Source organism: Triturus cristatus, chromosome 3_2 (genome assembly GCF_964204655.1).
Source record: "Triturus cristatus chromosome 3_2, aTriCri1.1, whole genome shotgun sequence".
In the NCBI taxonomy this organism is placed as follows: Eukaryota; Metazoa; Chordata; class Amphibia; order Caudata; family Salamandridae; genus Triturus; species Triturus cristatus.
In genome coordinates, this window is record NC_140584.1 from 670,776,126 (window position 1) to 670,796,829 (window position 20,704).

At 39.8% G+C, this 20,704-nt stretch overlaps 1 protein-coding gene across 2 annotated transcripts in view; it reads left to right on the forward strand.

Annotated features, from left to right (window-relative positions):
• PLCL1 (phospholipase C like 1 (inactive)) overlaps window positions 1-20,704 on the forward strand; it is an 851,314-nt gene that overhangs the window by 715,845 nt on the left and 114,765 nt on the right. For both annotated transcript variants that reach the window (XM_085648672.1, XM_085648673.1), the window contains exon 5: window positions 10,625-10,734. In XM_085648672.1, coding sequence (XP_085504798.1) covers window positions 10,625-10,734 — 110 coding nt within the window. The remainder of the gene's footprint in view (window positions 1-10,624; window positions 10,735-20,704) is intronic.

Genomic DNA, 20,704 nt, shown 5'->3' on the forward strand with positions numbered 1-20,704 from the left:
TAATAAAGACAAATGAAATGAAATGAAAATGAAAGTGGGGACAGGAGGTAGCTTAATGGCCAGAGCTGCCGACTTCGGGGCTGGGGAACCAGGTTTGAATCTCTGCGTCGGCTCAACATCCTGTGATTCCTGGCAAATCACTTAATCTCCCTGTGCCTACAAAAAATGAATGTGTCCTTAACTGGTGCTCATGAAAAGTGCCGGTGTTGAGTACAGAAAACCCCGGCTCAAATTAAGCACTAGGTAGACAGTAAGTTCATGATGGAAATCCCCATGCAGACAGAAAGGGATATCACACAGGTACCCCACAGCAGTGCTGCATGCATTTTGAGTTTGGCAGTCTTGTCATCATGTGTTGGACTCAACATATCTATCAGGGCAACTATTTTGAAATGCATGGTCTCCTATGATTAGGGGTTTACAATACCATTATTGAATCTTTGTTTGGTAAGTATTCAAAGCTATCACCAAACTGAATTGTAGGTAGAGTAGCATATTTACGATGACTTGAAGAATACTTATAGACTTCATATTACAAATTAAATATTATGTGCAGGTAGAAAACAGTCCCAACAAACTAGTACAGTGGTTCATAACCTTTTGACTCCTGTGGACCCCCGCTGCTGCAATGTAATGTAATGGAAAAGCTATTTGTTAAGCATTACATTTCCCACTATGGTTTTCTCTATGCTAGAGTTTGGCTGGAAAATGGAGTGAACGAGAACAACAGCATGAGTTATTTGGAAAAAGCCAGGTTTTCAAGGTGTTGGAAAAAGGCAAAATTTGGTCAATCAAATGCAACTGTAAAAGTTGAAGGTTCCAGGTTCTTGCTTGTATGACAGAGAAGGCTCAGTCACCGGCCCAAATGTGGCAGATCCTGAGAATGACAAGGAGGCATCCTAGAAGAGCAGTGCAGGCATGAAGGATGATTGTGTAAAATGTTATTCTGTAGTTGCTTAGAGGCCCAGAAAGTAGGGGACATTGATTTTAAAACAATTCTCTTAGCAATTGGAAGCCAGTGTAGTCTAGCAAGCACCGCAGATGAAGAGGCTTAGTGAGGAAGTATTGAAGTCAGACGTGTAATAGAATTTTGGGCGACTTGTAGCTGATGGACTATATAGGCCGGAGAGCCAAGAAAAAGGTGCTGCAATAGTTAAGGTGACTTAAGACTATTGCTTGAATAACTTTCTGCAAGTGGAAGCAGGGAGGAAGGATAGAAACTTTTCCAGCTGTTTAAGAAGGAAGAAGCAAGTTGAGAAATGTTTACTCACAGCGAGGGTAAGCTTATGGTCCATTAAGCTTATGGTCCACTACAAAGCGCAAATCCCTCACAGAGAATGCTGGAGCTGGTGCATTGCCAATGTGTGGTCTCTAGAACAGGAGAGAGGTGTGATGGACGCATTAACATGCAGAATAAACAGAAATCTCCTTTCTCTGTGCTTAATTTGAGAAAATCTATCCAATCCAACAACTGCAGATATGCAGTTTTTGGAAACTTTACATATCATGGTTATACAAGGAAAGCAGAATCTGAGTATCATCAGTGTCACTAATGGCCTTTAAGGCCAATGGCTAAACATAAATATTAAACAGCAAAATTCTATGATATATGCCTTAGTTTTCCTCAGAGTCCCCAGACCAAATCTTTGCTATCCTCTCCCTTTTCTAACCTAATGATCGTTAGCAAGCCTCTTCTTCTGGATTTCACACCTACGTTCCCCTCTGATGTAAGCAATCTTGAACCTTCGACTGCTTCCACTACTGGAAGCTAAGAACCCTGAGCTATGTAGTTTCTACAATTGGAACTCAGGGCCATAGCTTAGTCAGTGAGATTCAGGGGATGTGAATCTCAAATGTCCTAACTAAAAAAGCATTAGGCTGCAGAGTGGAGGGTGAGATGACCAAGGGTTGGGTGGACTGTTTCCATTAGGACCAGGGTCAGTACTGATTTGCAGTAGGTGGGCTTCTGTTTGAAGTGGCACAGTGTGTAAAAAACAGTGGTTTGGAATGCCACCCTGAGTGATTGCCACTGTTAGACTCTTTGCAAGCATTCATCCCATGATCTTTTGGGTATTTGATTGCCAGTAGTAGGTCTGGAAACCTGAGACTGACACAGCTTTCCAAGCCTACTACTGCCAATTCTTGTGTATTCCAAAAAGTGGTAAATTTGCACCCATTAACTGGATCACTGATATGGGTACAGCTTGCTATTTTTTTGGTAACCAGTCTCTCTATATATCTTTAGGTTTCTGCTCCAAAAAAGGAACAAGTTAAAAGCTTTTAGTGAAATGAGAATGACAGAACAAACTGACAGACATAGCAGACTCAAGTCAAGTCAACTCAAATAAGCGTTATTCGATTTAGTAAGCAAATCATATGAATGTACAAAGTCAAGTACTCATTGCTAAAAAGAATGTACATTTTGAAGACTCATTATAAAAACATGAATATAAATACATTTTACGTCTGGAAAAACATCAGTCAGTGTAAACAACAGACTCGAGGATATAAATAGAATAAGATCACAACAACCCACAGGAAAACTAATCCTGCTTATAGGTTCTTAACAGTGCTCTCACAACTTCAAATATCAGTCAATAATATGTCTCAGATAATTGTGCAATTATAAGTTCTTTAAAAAGGAGAATACTAAATGCCTCAACTACACCTCCTGGAAACTAGTTTATCCATACCACTTTCTAAGCTCATCTAATAAAATTTAAGACGGCAGAACAAATGTCAGTAGAATCCAGCAAATACAAATGGCTAAAACCTGCCCTATAAGAACAGAGGTGATGTGCCCTCAGCAATGGGAGCAAACATTTTGTTCTCACAAAACAAAACAAAGTGCAAGGTGGTTTGTAGTTTGTTTAGCCATATTATTACAGGGACATGGCATGAGATTTTCAGACCAACTGCATTAATGTGGTATGGCCTTCAAAAGGTGCACTATGCCCAAGCAAAACCTAGTAAGATAAAATCTATATTGCGGGTTCAGGATAAAAGTTAGATAAAATTGCTACTGATTGTTCGGGGGACTAACATTTGCAAAGCTCACCACTCTATGCTGATTCAGCAACTGCTGATGTTGAGAGCTTGCCCTTGAGAAATAAGCCGATCTAACAATGAGTTTTGCTTGAGGGGGCATTCTTTGGGGGGCCTATCAAAAAAGTTCATTAGGCCCACTTCATGGCAGCCGACTCAACCCAGGGCCCCCAGAACCAACTAACTATCCAGGAATCGATTCGGGGTGTGCCACACCACAAACTTTCCCCTGAAGCTATGCCTCTTCTTTTCCCAACTGATAATAATAATAATATTAATAATCCACATTTGTAAAGCGCGAACAATCACCCGTAAGGGTCTCTAGGCGCTGGGGGCCCTCGGGAAGATTAAGCAAGCTATTGCCCAAAGTCACATGGTGCTGGGCTAATCTGCCAATGGCGATCGAACCGTGATTCCCAGATTCCGGAGTCAGTCGCCGTGGCCGCGGCGCCACACCACTTCCTCTGGTCATGTATAACACAAAAGCCTCAAGTCCCTGCTGCGGGATCACTTATTTTAAATGTATTTTTACTGCACACACTCTTCTTCATCTCTGCTATGAGAAACCTTGATGGTAGAGTTGATGTATCAGTGCATGTAGGCAAGGTTTAATGTTTCCAGTCCTTGCCTTTTACAGTTCATTTTATCTCGTGACTAAGGGCCACATGTACTAAACATGAGTTGCAAATAGAGGTGGTGCACCAGCTGATTGGTAGATTTAGCCAAGCCAGAGCTGAGCCAAGGGTCTGGCTTGGTTTAAGAGTCTGTGCACATGTCAAGCCATGAAAACATTTAGTATGCATATCGTGAAACAAACGTAATGTAAAAATATGAGCTATTCTCCAAAATTCCAAAAAGTATTTTCTTCAAAATGCGGAAGCGTTTCACTTTAGTACATCAGAATATATTACTGCATTGAAAGACATTTATTAAAAGTGATAGATTTTAAACATAAACTTAGAAACATTATGGCTTGCCCTCCAACAACAATGCCATAAGTCAACTAAAAGACAAGTCACTAGTCATGTAAACCTTAAGTGTGGCCTAGATTCTCATTATAGATGGAGAACATTATAGTCTATTAAATCAAACTTTATGGTTGCTTTTATGGTGCGCTTCCTGGACTCAAGTATTTTAAAGTGTTTTCGTGTGATAATAAAGAAAAAAGAGGTTCTGTGAGATAGAAATGTTTGTCTACGATCACACAGTTTGGACAAACATGAAAGCTGGTATTGATTCCAGGTTATCAGGGTTCACATTTTAAAATTCAGCCACCAGAAGTATATCTCTGTCGAGATTCTGTTTTGCTTCAAATTCTACTGTTTTATGTTTTATTTTGTTGTATGTGGAGAGAAACAGACATAGCAGACACAAATCAAGCCAATAATGTATTTATTTTTTTTTGGGGGGGGGGTGTTACACTTCTAACACCCTCCTTGAAGATACACCCCTGTTTGAACCTCAAAACAATACACACACACAGAATATAATTCACAAACAAAGATATGTGCAAATATACATTTTAATTGCAGTTTGGATCTTTTCAATTTTATTTCTTAAAGACAAAACAATTTTGTAGACTCTAGCATATCACTTGGTCTTTTTTGCTTCTAATGCATGCAGTCTTTTTGTCTGTGACTACTAGTGCTTCAATGCGGCCACCAGTTGTTGACACTAGAAACTGTGTGCTGTTTGTGCATTGCTCCTGCGAATCAAGCTATGGATACCAACTTCATTTTTAGTCTCCAATTTCAAATACATGTTTATTTATAGAGCATTTCAAAATTTTTTGTTATCATTTAACTTTTTTTTAAATATATACTTTTTCATTGTGCAGACCCCCAGAGTAGACCTCACAGGCCTAACATTAAGATGAGCGGCAATATGATCATGAATGAAAAAGTCCACATTTCAATGGTTTCAATCCTTAGTTTCCTATGTGAACAGGAAATTCTTTATTCCAAATTATGTCTATATCATGCGGGCATAGCCAGCGAACGCGTTTCACCTTACAACAAGGGCTTCTTCAGGGCTGAAAATACATATAAGAACATACATGTATATACCATTTTTGGACTCAAATATGTTACAAAGACATATACATATATGGACAATTATGCACATTTAAAAAAACATAACACTGTAGAAAACAGAATTCAACAAAAAGAGTAATGTCATAACCCATAGTGTACAATACAAATGAAGAAAGAAACAATCTTATACTGATATATATTAAAATCCATTTCTTTTTAAAAAATACATTCAAAACCGTATTTCAATGTCTTAGTCTTATAGAGTCTTGGGCCATGATCATATACAGTATACAGACTAAAAAAAGGTGCACGCATAGGGAATTGCCCAAAGTAGAGAAGAAGAGGACTCTTTAATAGTGGACATAAAATAGTATGCAGAAAGATGCTAAAACCAGAAGAAGCCTTAATCTAGAAGTGTCAACTAGCGACCAACCAGAGAAGAGTACAGATCAAGAAACACCAACTGATGCACTCTTCCACCGTATAGCTCAATTAGTGACATACAGCCATATATACATGGGCTTACCACTATAAAGTAATATCAATAATTGTTGATCACAGTAAAATACACCAGATTTCTGCCACAGTTCTTCAATTCCTCTTAGTATTTCCAATTCCGTCGACCTTCAAAAATTGACATAGAAACCCATACTCGAAGTTGTTAAACATGTGCTATGTACAATTTCTAACATGCTGGAAAAATCAAGTATTATGAACCCATATCCATATGAAAGGAAGTTCAAGCAAAATTCATTGTGCGCATATATCGTAGGTAATCCTAGAGAAAGGTCGTCCCGTGAACCAATGTGAGAGAACAAATCATTTGCCTAGTGATAAGGCTATACCAAAGCCATGTGACAAGATTAAAGAAGTTTAAACAACGGTTCTTATGCCACCAAGGAAATGCCCGTATACCCGTGATGTTACCATGAGCAAAAAGGAGCACACCCCTTATTGATGATATTTCATGTAAACATGCGTGCCTCAAGTGTCTCACGTATTAGGCATATTATACTACCTGTAGATGCGACCGTCAGATGATTATATTTCGATTTTACATGTTATCATCAGGCATTCAGTAGAGACCGGCCAGCGTAAGTTAAGGAACAGCCATAGTTTAAAGTTCATGTCCCTGCATCAACGAATGAGAAATGGAAATGTGAATCTGCATCCTCTTTCGTTCAATTAAGGCTAAATATTTCACACAAACCATCTCCCTCCCGGTAGTGCGTGCAGCCACATTCACAGTGTATTCTCAGCGCTTGGTTTTGAAACATACAGACACTCCGCAGCCTCCATTTACAAAATGCCAGCTAACCCCCACAACCAGTGAGAAATGGAAACATAAATCTACATCTCCCTCTGTTTAATTAGGGCTCAGTCTTTCACACAACCCATGTTCCTCCTGGTAGCGCGTGCGGCAACCTCATGAATATACTTTCAATGCTCGATTTCAAATATACACACAGTCTGCAGCCTCCATATATACATTGACTGCAAACAACCACAAGCCCCCGACTGGTCCACATAGCCGCAGCCAGTAGACGCAACCACCTAGTATATTCCCATAAAGTACATAGCCTCATACTCACAAGTGTCTGTACAGGGTTTCCTCAAGTTGTCTCAATCATCCTGCTCCTCCTGCATCTCCTCCTTTCCAAATGCTGATCCGGCTACCGGAAGATGAAGGGCTGAGTGCCTAACATCCCCGCAACACTATGCCTTTAACCAGTGCTAACCCACTTCACTTCCGCTCCCATAATGTCTAATAATCGCTCGTTTTTACAGCGGAGAGGCATATCAGTCTCTCACCGTCTGTTAAATGTAATTAATAATCAAAAAAAGCCCTAAACGGGAACAAAGTAGTCACCTCATAGTTACTTAACCAGGTTGGTAATATGTGCAAATTCCGTGAACTCACTAGCTCATACAGGATCACACGATTGGTAGTGATCCAGTTACCAAATTCACCCTTATTTCAATACAAGGGATCTGTACAATTTAAGAAAACAGGCTGTCACTACATATTTAAAATCACTCAGCATCGTAGTTTCTGAAATGATCAATGCACCAAATAAATGTGTGAATCGTATAATACGTGTAACACAAATAATTTGTAAGTTACTATTAGATCCTCACATGTCCGAAAACACGCGTCATGAAAATACATTACAAAGCTTATGGAACATTTTTGCCAACAATGCTCAGTAGTTCATGAAATATGATGCAACCAAGACAGGGGATCCATTATATATGCAGACACAGTCAAGAATATGTAACAAATCAAACATTATAACTTAGCCTTGTGTTTAGTGCATGAGGAAAATCACGTGGATCCTCAAGTCAAAACAAAGTTTAGAAAAAGATTCTCATAAACCACAATTTTAGGGACAACTGCAAAGATGCTTATTATAACTCATACAATTCAAATGCTTGCAGAAGACACAACTGTATGAAATCAACATGATAAACTTTCATATAGGACGGAACAATTTTAAAGCATTACTTTTGGAAACAGCTTGGTAACATGCTCAAACCACCAGACTGTTACAGATGAAGCAGATTATTCAAATCTAGAGACACAGACGTAGTCCATTTACGTTAGGATACAATAGATAATGCATGCATCAACAGGATATTACCCCTAGAGGAAGTAATGCATTTCATTGTCCACATTTAAGTACAGTTTAACAGATCGTAAATTGCAAAACCATCTTGCCTCTAGCTGTCTGAGACGTTGCTCCCTGTCCCCCCCTCTTTTATCAGGCAGCACTAGATCAACACCATGAAACCTGAAGTTGGATCTATCAGTCCCCCCTGCACAGTCATGAGACACTAAGGCATATGTGGTGCCCTTATTTATGCAAGCCTTACGATGTTCTTGTATTCACGTCTTTAGTTGATGTGTCGTGCTACCCACATAGACCTTATTGCACACATCAATCAATACATATACAACAAAGATAGTTAAGCAATTGATGAAATGGCAAATAGTGTATTTTCTCGATGTGTTATAACTGAAGTTCTGAGTCTTATTACACCTCAGAAAGCAAATGTTGCAACCCCCACAGGTGTAAAAACCCAAAGGTCTTTTTAACCTGGGAGTTCTCAGTAGCCTATAGCTTGGACATAAGGTCTCCTTACAGAAATCAAGTCGCCCACTCCTGGCACTCCATTCATGAGAGCCCAGTGTTTGTTCAAGACCTTGTAGAAGTTTTGATTAAAGGATGAGTATGTTGCAATAAATGACAGGCGTTCTTTCCCTCCTTCCTTTTATTTCTCTTATAAGTCAACGTGTCCTTCTGACTTACATCTATAGCTTGCAATTCTGCCTATTGAAGGACCTGTTGCTTGTATCCTCTCTTATTTAACCTTGTGGTTGCCAATTTAGCTGGAAATTCGAAATTGGACTCATCACTACAGTTTCTGCGGATATGTAGTAGTTCACCAAAAGGAATGGCTTTTTTGGTGCATGGAGTGTGGGTACTGTCATAGTATAGTATACTGATAACAGCAGTCTCCTTCCTATACAATGTGCTCTGCAGCCTATGGTTGATGACATAGAATTCTACATCTAAAAACTGAATTCTTGTTTGCGACATATTTAGCTTAAAGGTAATATTCAGAACATTATTATTGAGGAAGCCAAAGTATTCCTTCATCTGGACATCAGTTCCCATCCAGATGATGATGATATCATCAATATATTGGCCCCATGCATAAGTGTGTTCCACCCACCCCATGAAGAGGTTGGCATATGAGTGCGCAAATTTAGAGCCTATCGCAGTTCCTTGTTGCTGTTAATACCAGTTTTTGCCATAGAGAGAGTAGTTGTAATCAAGAATTAAACCAACCATATCGAATACTATCTCATTGTGATTGAGAAGATTAACCTTTCTGATGGATAAGAAGAATTCCACTGCTATCCTCCCGAAATCCCTTTTAATACAGGTATAGAGGAATTCAACATTCAGAGTAATGAACCACATTGATTCCTCCCTTGGTAGATCTTCCAATTTACTGAGAATATCCATGGTGTCCCTGACGTAGGATGGGAGATTCTGAACCCAGGGCTGTAGAAATGAGTCCATAAACTGTGATAAGGGTTCATTCATGGAGCCAATTCCAGAAATAATAGGGCATCTTGGCAGAGAACTTCCCTTCTTGTGTATCTTCAGGAGTAAGTATTAACATGGTAATCTGGGATTACTGACTAAGTGAAAGTTGAATTCAGCGACTAAGAGAAGACCAATTTCTTTCCTGTGTACCAATTTCTCATTTATTCGAACCAAGGCCAATGTACATGGATTATTTTGCTGTCTAACATAGTGTGTTGTATTGCTCAGCTGCCTATACACCTCTCCCTTATAGTCACATCTCTACTTTGGACAATTCCCTATGCATGCACCTTTTTTGTTTTCTATATTGTATATGATAGTGGCACAAGACTCTATGAGACTAAGACATTGAAATACGGTTTTGGATATATTTTTCAAAAAGAAATGGATTTTAATATATATAAGTATAAGTTTGTTTCTTATGTCATTTGTGTTGTCCTGTTGGGTATGTACTTACTCTTTTTGTTGAATTCTGTTTTCTACACTGTTTTATGGTTTTTGAACTGTGCATAATTGTCCATATATGTACAAGTCTTTATAGCATTTTTGTGTCTAAAATTGGTATATACATGTATATTCTTTTATGTATTTGAAGCCCTGAAGAAGCCCTTGTTGTAGGGCAAAATGCGTTGGCTGGCTGTGCCTGCATGATATAGACATAATTTGGAATAAATAATTTCCTGTTCACATTGGAAACTGTAGATTGAAACCATTGAAATTTTGACTTTTTCATTTATGATCATATTGCCTCTCATATAGTTATATTTGTATTTGATTTATGGCCATATGGCAGCTGGTCATTTGAGGTGGGCACTATAAAACTTGTGACTCAAGAGTGACTATACTGGGTGGTGCAGTAAGTGGTGCCTTTCTGCCATTCTTTGTTCGTAGACATCACAGGCTTCAGGTTAAGTAACGCTGTACTAGTATTTTATCTATAACCTACATCCATGAACTGTATCGTACATTGAGGAGTCTACTTCCCAGCTAGGTTCTGAAACATACATATGTAAATACTTACAGACGAGGAACATCACTGAATACCACTGATTGTCTCTGCAGGTGCTTTTTAAATCCTATATTCAAGATGCCTGGTTGAGAAAAGTATTATTTTCTAAGTGCCTACCATGTTTTTAACTTGGAGATTATGTTTTTGTTTCAACCATAAACGAATCCTTGTTTAACCTGCCCTTGCCTGGGGAATTTGCCGTGTTTGCAAGATTTTCCAGTGGAGTGATGCCCATAGAAAGCCAGAAAGGCATGGTTGGAGCCAGCCACATTTCAGATGTAAACTAATGCTGCCCCAACATTATTGGCCTGTCAGAAAATCTCCCAATTTCCATTTAGTGCAGTCTCCACCCCTGTGTACCATCAATTTTAATCATGTTGCCATTTAACAGTGCTACTGTGGCTTCCTTTTCTCCTTAGGGATGGAGCTTCACGAAGAGCTTCACCAGCTCGGCGCAAGGGAAGGCTTGAAAGGACGGAAGCTCAGCAAAGCCATCGAAGGGTTCGCTTGGAATATCACTGTTCTAAAGGTAGGACCCAAAACATCCCCAAGTTTGTAGCTGAGTGTCCCACTTATTTGATCAGAGTCACTAAAATATGAGACCGGTTGGCCAAGCGCTGTGCTTTTTACTGGTAACACCAAAGGTTTTTAACCACAGGAGGCCATGACACATGCTTTTGGAGTGGGTCCAGTGAAACAGCAGGAGTAGTGCATATTTAACAAATGAATTCCTCTACTTTCTGATGCCACAGCAGGAAGCATAGAACCGGCTGAGCTCAATGTGTTTTGCAAGGTTTGATTCTCAAAGTGATAGATAAGAAGTTGAAGAGTGAAAGTGACACCGCTCTGGTCCCTAAAATGTGGCTTTTGAATTTCACTGCTGCTTCTCCCCTGACGTTTGTAAAGTGAACTGGTTCTTTTTAGTGCCCCCTGCTGACTTTTAATGTGGATTGTTGCCACCAGCTTTTTTCATATCTGTAATGAAATTCTGGTATATGAATGTGTGTTGAGCCCTTGTCTGAATCTGAAAAAGTCCCTCTGGGGCATTAATTCATTACCAGGGCATTACAATAGCTGTTCCTGTACCTATGAAAGAACAGGCATCCGCACCTACTGATATGAATATGGATCGGACCAAAGCAGAGCAGGCTGATGAAAGAGGAATGTATTAACTGATCTTTCTCTACAGGTTTTACAGTCCACTTGCCTATACTAAGTATGTCAAATTAGAAAATATTAGCACATTGCATGTTTTGTAGATGGAGCTACATGCGTTTTAAAAATGTTACTACAGTTCACCCTTCACCTGAAGACTTCATTTGTAATTTGTATGTCACATGAGTTAGTGGTAGTTGCTTTGCAGGGTGTATGTTGGGGCGGGGCAGGACATTCAGTTTATATTTTAGTCTACCTCTGGACTTAAAGGGCCATTCTATCAAGATTGTATTAATCAGACAGGCCATAAGTGGGTTGAGGGATGACTTAGATTGAGTTTATGTACTGTACATCAATCGTTTTGTCATTTGAGGATTTCTTGCGAAAAGGCTGCTGCTCTGTATGGGGTAGGTATTTAAATTGTCAAATCTGCTATTTTATGTTGAGTGCATTTGTTTGGTGAGTGGTTGATGGCCGTATGGATAACCTCCGTACAGGTATGTCTTCTCTCTCTAAACCCAAACTTCAGGTCTTGGCTGTTCTCATTCATATCATGTACAAATGATCTATTTTTGTTGGTATCTTTTGTATTTACATCTCTGTCTCATCTTCAGAATCACAAACTCACTTTATGTAAAATATTAAAGATATATTTCAGTTCAGTTCAGTTCAAGGATATGTTTTTTTAGACCTATGGCCTTTCAACAATGCAACAGTAAAAAACAAATGATACATATATAACACTAAAACCATATATAAATTATTCAGATAAAATGTATCTTCCAATAAAATTCTGCCAGTAATTTTATAAAACACATCCATACTCCTACTGGTTCTCAATGAACATTGCACTAACTGCCATTATAAATCTTCCAATAGCACATGCTATATCAAAAAACACATTTCAGCTAAAAATTCAACAGCATGTGCTTGAGTCCTAATTTCATATTTCAGGAATATTGGACGCAACCATTGCCTCCGCTGTTATTTCAGTTTTAGGCAATCCAACAAAATGTGCAGCACGTCACATTTGGTATTCAATCCACAAACACAGTTCCCTCCTATACCAATCATTTTTGCTTTTGCAATAGTACTTATTTTACAAGGGTTGAGTCCAATTCTTACTCTCTGTACTTTGTTTCTTAATATCTGGTTTGGTAGGGTATCCACATATGGGTAGCTCACTTTATTCTGCCATGCGTTTAACATAAAATGTACAGATGTTTTCTCTTTTTAGTATTGGTAGTCACTTTTCGTTGGACAATTCTGTGCTTGGTGTCTTTAATTCACTCTTGGAGATTTCTATTTTTAATGTCTTTGGGAGCTGAATTACCTTCATAGCAGTGCAAATGGCAGCCAGGTTAGACCTAACCTTTTTTGCCCATTTTAGTTCGCTCTGCAGAATTTCATTCTTGCACCACTGAGAACTTTTCTGTCCATTCTCCCCACTCAGTTTCCCCCAGAATCTTATTAGGGCTTTTGCGGCCAGCATATTCCATGAAATCATGGCCGTCTCTAATCTTATTGCTTGTATCATGGCTGAATTGGGAAGTGACAGTAAATACTTCAGACATTTCCCCTCCTCTGCATCCCACCTGATTTTACCACTGACATATAGCAATTCAGCTCCATATTGTAGTTGCAGAGGTATCATTGCTTCGTAGGCTTTTAGCACTGGTCTACATGACATTTCTCCGAAGGCCTTATTAAATTTTTTCAGCCCACTCACCGAGGCAATAGCCCTGGTCTTTCAGGCCTCTAGGTGAAATTTCCATTTCAGAGACCCGCTCAAACCAAACACCAAGATACTTATATTTGTTTACTACTTAAAGTCTCTCTGTGCCTAGATGCCACTTAAATTTGCTTTTAGTTTTCCCAAAGAAGATCACTCGTGTCTTATCCATATTTACCACTAGTTTTTTCCATCTAAAGTACTTCTCAAATTTCTCTAATTTCCTTTGTAGGCCCATTTTAGTCTGGTCTAAGATCACAAGATCATCTGCATACAAGAGGCATGCCATGTGTTTACTATTCATTTTGGGGCTAAAACCATTTGTGGCGGCTAGAGTCGCAGGCAGATTGGCAACAAACAAGGAGAAAAGTAGAGGGGCCAGTACGAAACCCTGTCTCAATCTATTATTCACTTTTATTTTTGTGTTAGCGTTCCCAAAGTGTCCAGGATAATCTGAGCCCATTCCCTCCTGTGCAGCTCCTTAATTAGCCTTAGGTGGTCTTTAGGGATATCTAATTTTCTCTGTGCCTCCCAAAGTCCGTTTCTGTCAACAAGATCAAAAGCGGAAGTCAACAAAGCAGCAGAAGAGATTACCCCTCTCCTCCACAGACTTTCAAGCAATGGACCAGAGAGAGAAGCAGTGGTCAATTGTCGAGTGCCGTTCCTTAAAGCCCCCCTGTTCCGGAGGTACTATACCATTAAGATCGGCCCAATCTTTTAGCATTCCCAGAATTATTTTTGCGAATACCTTTTCGGCCACATCCGGGAGGTTAATCATCCTATAGTTTTTTGGGCTTTTTATAGCTCCCTTTTTGTGTATCCGTCCGATAATTGCCTCTCTCCAGTATTCAGGTATAATCACTGTGTCCTAGATTTTATCAAACAACCTGTGAAATAATTCCGCCCACCAACCCGGGCGTTTTTTTATAATTATCGCGGGCATTTATCAGGCCCGGCAGTTCGGGTCAGACTTAATCTTGCCATTACATTTCTAATGTTACCTAATGCAAACATAGCTCTTACATCCTCACACACTTTTTCCCAGATGGTTGCTTCTTTCTCCACCCTCCCCACTTCTTTACCATATATCTCTTTAAGATGGTCCACCCAAGCTGGCTCCTCCACTGCGCAGGCTATCGGTCCCAGCATTTTTCCTGACCCCTCTTGGAATAATTTCCAGAAGTCCTTCATGTTTTTAGTTTCTATCGCCTCTATCATAAGTCTCCAGCACTTCTCTGTGGATTCTCTTTTTTGGTCTCTAATTAAGTTTTAATACCTTTGCCTTAAATCGTACCTTACTTTAAGATTTCTCTCTCCTTTCCTTATCTGTTCCTTGAGGATCTTACATTCTTTGGTAAACTGGTTGTTTTTATTACTATGGTTAATTAGGTGCTTTGCATTTTTGTTGCATTCTTTAATCCTTTCCTTTTAGGACTACTCCTAAGCATTGTAATACCCACCCAATAATATTTTCATACCCTTCGGGTGGGGCTCTAGGCTTTCCCCCATTGATTGGTTTTGCTGAAGCTTTGACAACTTTTCCATATGTTCTTCTGTTAGCCTAGTGGATAGTCATTTCGGATATTCCATCTGAGCTGGGATCACTGTTTCTCTTTGTACAACTTTCCCTCTCCTAAGTTGTAACTTTAGGGGGTGGTGATCACTTCCTTCTTCCGAGCCCACTTTAAAATCCCTTATTTTGTCAAAATTCCAAGCATGCATATAAATATAATCAATAGGGCATAGTTGTTGCCCAATCTTAAAAGTCTGGTGTGCTGGGCAATCCTCGCCTACCCGTCCGTTTAGGCAAACTAGACCTTTTGAACCCAGATAATTTCCCAGCTCTATATCCCATTTAGATCCTCTAGTTATTACTGGAAAATTTGCCGACTTTATATTAAATGATTTCAGAATTTCTTTGGACCATTTGCCCATTTTATTTGGGTTCAATCTATGGTTCAGGTCCCCCATCAATATAAGAGTATCTTTAGGGTAACTTTCAAATAACCAATCGATATCCTTATTCAATCTTTTCATAGTTTGCCTGTATTTCTCAGAACCCCCCCCCACCCTGTATATAAACATTAGCGATTATCAGCTTTTCATTCTTAGGGTATGGGTCCCGAGGCTCAGCCTTACATGCTACCAGCCATTTACAACTTACTGTTAGGGGTGTTACCTTTCTAGCTATTCTTGTTGATATTAGAGTAGAGATTCCTCCTGTAAGTCACCATTGTTGCCCTTTTATTGCAGGCTTATCCACCGGCAAATATCCTTCTATTATTGGGGTTGTATCGCACAGCCAGGTCTCTTGCAGGCACACGATCTCATGAGCTTCTATCATTTTCTTGAAGGTTTTTGATTTTGAGAGTTTTACTAAAGCCATTTATGTTCAAAGAGAGGACCTAAAGGCTGTGCGATGACCCTGCATCCTAATCTATTTCACTTAGCCACCCTTCATCTCTCTGGGTTGGCGTGCTACAGTTCAAGGGTATATCTCCACAGATTTCCTCGATCAAGCTCATTACCATCCTCCCTCCTTATACTGAGATTTCAATACCTTCCTTTCTATCCAGCTCCTGATCAATTAATCTTATTTGTCCTTGCCCCAGACCCGCATGATGGCTCAGAAAAGCTGATCTTTGCTTATTCATTGTGGGTAATTCCTTTTCTGGGACTAGTCTTAATCCTTCCCTCTGCAACTCATTTTCTTTTTTTAGAACTGTATGTTTTACCAAGCCAGAGTAAATAAGGATTTTGGTTATCTTCTTTCCATATTTATTGTATAAAAGCCCTACCTGTTGGAGATCATTTGTCCCTATCTCCCTTAAGCTGACACATTTGGAGAAGGTTATTAATAGCTGGGATCGGTTTTAGGGGGTGTAGTTTCCTTAACCTTCTACCCCTATCCTTTGAGTTTGATAGTACAAGGTGCAACCACAAGCTTTTCCCCTCCTTTTCCTCCTTATCTTAAATTTTTTCCATTTTTGTAATCTTCGCTTCCCTTCCCCACGTAGTTAAGTTCTTACTGATCATTCCTTGCACCGTCACATTATCTTTTCTAACTAGTGGTCTACTTTGGCCGGCATTGTCCTGCTCTCTCCTTTCATCTTTATTTGATCCTATATGTATATTTACCCCTCTTTTTTGTTATCATCCTTCGTTGTGGGCATTTGCTCTTCCTGTATTTTCTGGGGTTTCTTTTTTTGGTGCTGGCTTTCTGATGTCTTATTTTTACTATCACTAGCCCTAGTGCTGGCACTGTTCTTTTTTCCCCATAGCTTTGCCCTCCTATTTGAATTCTTAATCACCCTTCTCGCTCTTGGTATACATTGTCTATACCTAGTTGCTTCTCCAGATCTTTTTACCAACATTGGACACCTTGAGACATATACACTATTGCCCCCTACTCCATGTATAGCTTGGTCTCCCGGCTCACTACTTACATTTTCATTTTTGCACCTTACTGGTCTAATTATAGATGGCATATGTTCTCGAATTTGTTTCAGATCTTCCACAATTAACTGCAACTGCACTTTTTGGGCTTGCAATATAACATTATTCACCATAGATACTTCTAATAGTCCTTGTAAAGTCTTTTGTAGAATCACCATTACATCTAGCATAGATGAAGAAGGTGTCGCTGAGATCTCTAAATTAGGGGTACAGTCAAATACAGAGCTTGCAGTTTCCTCACTTCCACTCTTCGGGTTTTGCTCTGGACTCTCCGACTGCACCCTCTGCTCGGTCTCATCTCTCACCAAATTTGAGGCACTATTCTCTAATTGACCCACCACCTTCATCTGTTGCTCAGTGCTTTCATCTATCTGGGGAGTGTATAGGCGTGGTGATGAAGACAGCCTTGGATTAAAAGCAAGATCATTTTGGATTGGTAAAGATGGGTTAATTTTAGTGGGTAAATCTGGGTCTGGTGGAATTAAACGATTCAACCCGGTCTCGTACTGGTCATCTATATGTTTCCTATCCAGCTTTAAGCCTGGACTTGGCAATCTGTCCTTTCTTTTAAAATGTATGCTCACAAAATCCTTAATGGGGTTTAAAGGGGCCACCCCCCTTCCCATCTCATTGCGGACTTTCCTGGGATACCCTGCTATTAGACCTTCATGCTATCTTTTTTGCTTTTCATTTTGGTATCTCCATAATCTCTTCTGCAGGGTCTATTCTTATTGTGATGTCAGTTGACGAGCCAATGTCTTTCCGCAGTTTACCTCTGCCAGGTGTCATCCCTACTGCACACGGCACTTTTCACTTGCTCTAACTGCACCAGCTGTACTTTTTTGTAGTAATTAGGGTAATTCTTCTTCTTTTAGTTTAAGGGACTTAATAATCAAAACTTTCCACTTACCTCTGCTGTGCCTCTGCCTGTATGCCTGTTCACCTGAAAGTGTTGTCCACTCCTTTCGCAGCCTCCACCCAGTTCTCTCCGGTCTACACCAGCCCTTTTCTGCCAGTATTTATCTATTAAGCTTACCATTAGCTTTTGATGGCACTCGACTGGCTTTACTGGCTATTCTGGTTTTCTCTGGTGGCCAGGGCTCTAATAATACTACCACAGTTGGTGCTGCTCTTCCTTCCAGCCTCCCCCCTCCTTCTGGGAAGTTGGGGACTCTGCCCAACCTGCTACAGTATTACCCCAGGCCTGCTCTCAAGCCTTTGTTGCTGACTGCTTACTCTCTATAGTGATTAGGCACATTTATCTACTTTCTCATTTATTTTCAACTTTCAGTTGTTCTGAATGTCCGTGATCGGCGTCCGCGTCTTCCCGCATCTTCCTGAGTCCTGTGAGCAATCAATCGGGCAGGCACGAGCAAGACAGGACGCACACGCGCTTGTTCTCACTTGCTCTTGTCAGGCTCTTATAAGGCGGCGGCAACAGCAGAGGTTCACTGGTAAATTTGCTAGTTGTCTCAGGGATTTCACTTTTCAGCAGTGTCATTAAGTCTCCAGGTACGCTTGTGTTAATTCTGCCTCTCTTGGCACCTGCTGCGTTAGTATTATAAATAATTAGTGCACATTCTTCTCCCTTTTACACGAATCACATTTTAAGATCACTTATGTTTTTGATGGTTAGGAACTGGCTAATGCTCTCATAGGTTACGCACAATTGTATATGCCTAATTAGAGATCTGAATGTAATTGACTATATTATGAAAGAATGTTTAGTTTCTAATAAAAGTAATCATACCTCAATCAGTACCAGCAAAGACTCATCCAAAGGACATCTTATGGCTTAGCGCTTATACTTCAAATTAAAAGAAAAATGAGAGAGGATTACCACAACAATGATGAAGAGCAATTCTATTTTCCTAGGGAGAACAAAAAGACTTTAATACCTTGAGCTGAGTAATGTTTACTAAAAGCAGAAGGGATCTGTTTGCTGATTATCATCAGCTTTTCTGCTGAAGAACCAGCGGCGTGGTTATTCTGCACATGCACTGGAAGATGTTCTGACATAGCTCTAGTTGGAAAGATTCTTGGTGTTTTCAATTCCACGTCATGCCATGGTTACTGAGTCACACTATAAGCTTTGTGTAGACCTTCATGTCACTAAATATGCAAAAGACGTGTGTTTATACCTTACTTATTACTAACCCTTTGTATGTACAATCAATAAGGTTTCATAATGAATTTAAATGATATGATGGGAAGGGGTCCATGGATGACAAAACCTTTTTTTGTGGGGTAGTAATTGAAGAACTTCTGCCCCACAAATTGATAGCTATCTCCTGCATCACTACCCGCTTGTCTTCAGATCCAGCTGCAGGACGAAGACTGCTACCTTACACATTGTATAGGATGTCCTCAACAGATAAGGATAGTCCCTGCCTCCTGATATTGCTGGACCTCTTAGCTGCTTTTGACTCAGTCGATCATCTCACCCTCATATGCACCGCGGTGTCTCGATTGTGATTCACCAGCAATATCCCTCACTGATCCCCCTCCTACCTTCACAACGACCACCATTTTATTCACATGGGCACACCCAGGACACAAAAGATCTCAATCACCTGTGGAGTCCCCTGGGGTGCATTACTGACTCCTGGCAGCTTCAACCTTTACACGGAGCCGTGCTCTACTCCCAGATAACAGTGTCAACATCTACCAATATGGCAATGATACACAACTCTACTAGAAAGGCTCCTCTGCTTCAGATATCTAATGCCTTAAACACTGTTTGAACATTATTGAGAACTGGATGTCTAGTACCTAACTGCTAACCAAGAGAGATGTACAAGCATCATTATCTTGCACCTTGAAGGTGGTAATACCCCACTCCTTGACCTTCTAGACTTCATAGTGGCCCTCCCTTAGAGGCATCCTAAACACCGCAGCATGTATCACCCAGGGCCTAAAGAAATATGATCATATTACCCTCATCTTGATGGAACACCATTGGCTCCTCTTGCCAGCCCACACCATCTTCGAAACTAGCTTTATCATTTACAAAGCAATCATGACCAGCACATCAACCTATCTTGCAGACCAGTTCTCCATCTCTGGTGGTTCTCAGCACACCCACAAGCAGGAAACCATTGCGCTGCAGACTAAAAAGTGTAAAAAAATGTAAAAATAAAACAAGACAGTAGGCTATTTCCATCTATGCAGCCAGGATCTAGAACAGCATCCCTTTATCCATCAGGACCGCCCCACCAATTCTCCAGTTTAGGAAAGATTTAAAGACTTGCTTCTTTAAAGAACACTACATCACAATGCATTAACCGTCCACAGCCCACTTTCCTCTCCTATCACTTGTTGACTTTATGCTTGCCTTTCACCCTGAACAGCGCTCTGTGTCTTTTGGCTAGGTACACACTATAGAAATAGCATATACATACATAGATACAAGAATCAAATTTGAAATAGACATACAGCCATTGTTTATATTTTACCTGCCGGAGAGATACAGCATCTCTGATAAGAAAACTGAATTTGTAGTCGGGGTAAACAAGATGGAGAAAAAACAAATTTGTAAATCAGGAAGGATGGTAGTGGCTGTATCTGGCCTTAGTGTGCTGCAGCTTTATCTACATTTGAAGGTTTTCTCAATAACACCAAAACCAGTGGAGAAAATCACTGTGACATCTACATATGTTAATGTAGCACAATGCACCTATTTATTTGAAATGTAATTAATTTGTCACTCCTTTGAATGAAAAAAGTTACAGCCTTAGAAAATATGTTGGCAGTGTGTGGAAATGCACATGTTTCTTGATTGAATATTTAGTACCTTTTTCCTAGAAAGAGTGTGAGTGTTTCTTGAAATTTCTGATGCAGGTATTAACCTTAAATGGGTTCCATGATAGAACAGAGTATTGTAATTGTAAATTGTATTTATAAGGCGCTTACTACCACTAATAAGGCATGGAAGCATTTTGCGGCAAGTGGCATGCTACTTGAGAACCCAGGTTTAGAGGTTAATAGTTAGTAGATCAGTAATTCTTTTTACCTTTCTTTGTGCATGAGTTGTGTTAGGTTTATGTATTGATTTCTTCTGTGGTTAGTAGAGTTTAGAGTAAGGATAGGATGATGGGAATGGGTTTGAAAGAGGAATTAATAAGTTGTTTTGTAAATAGCAGTATTGGGAATCAAA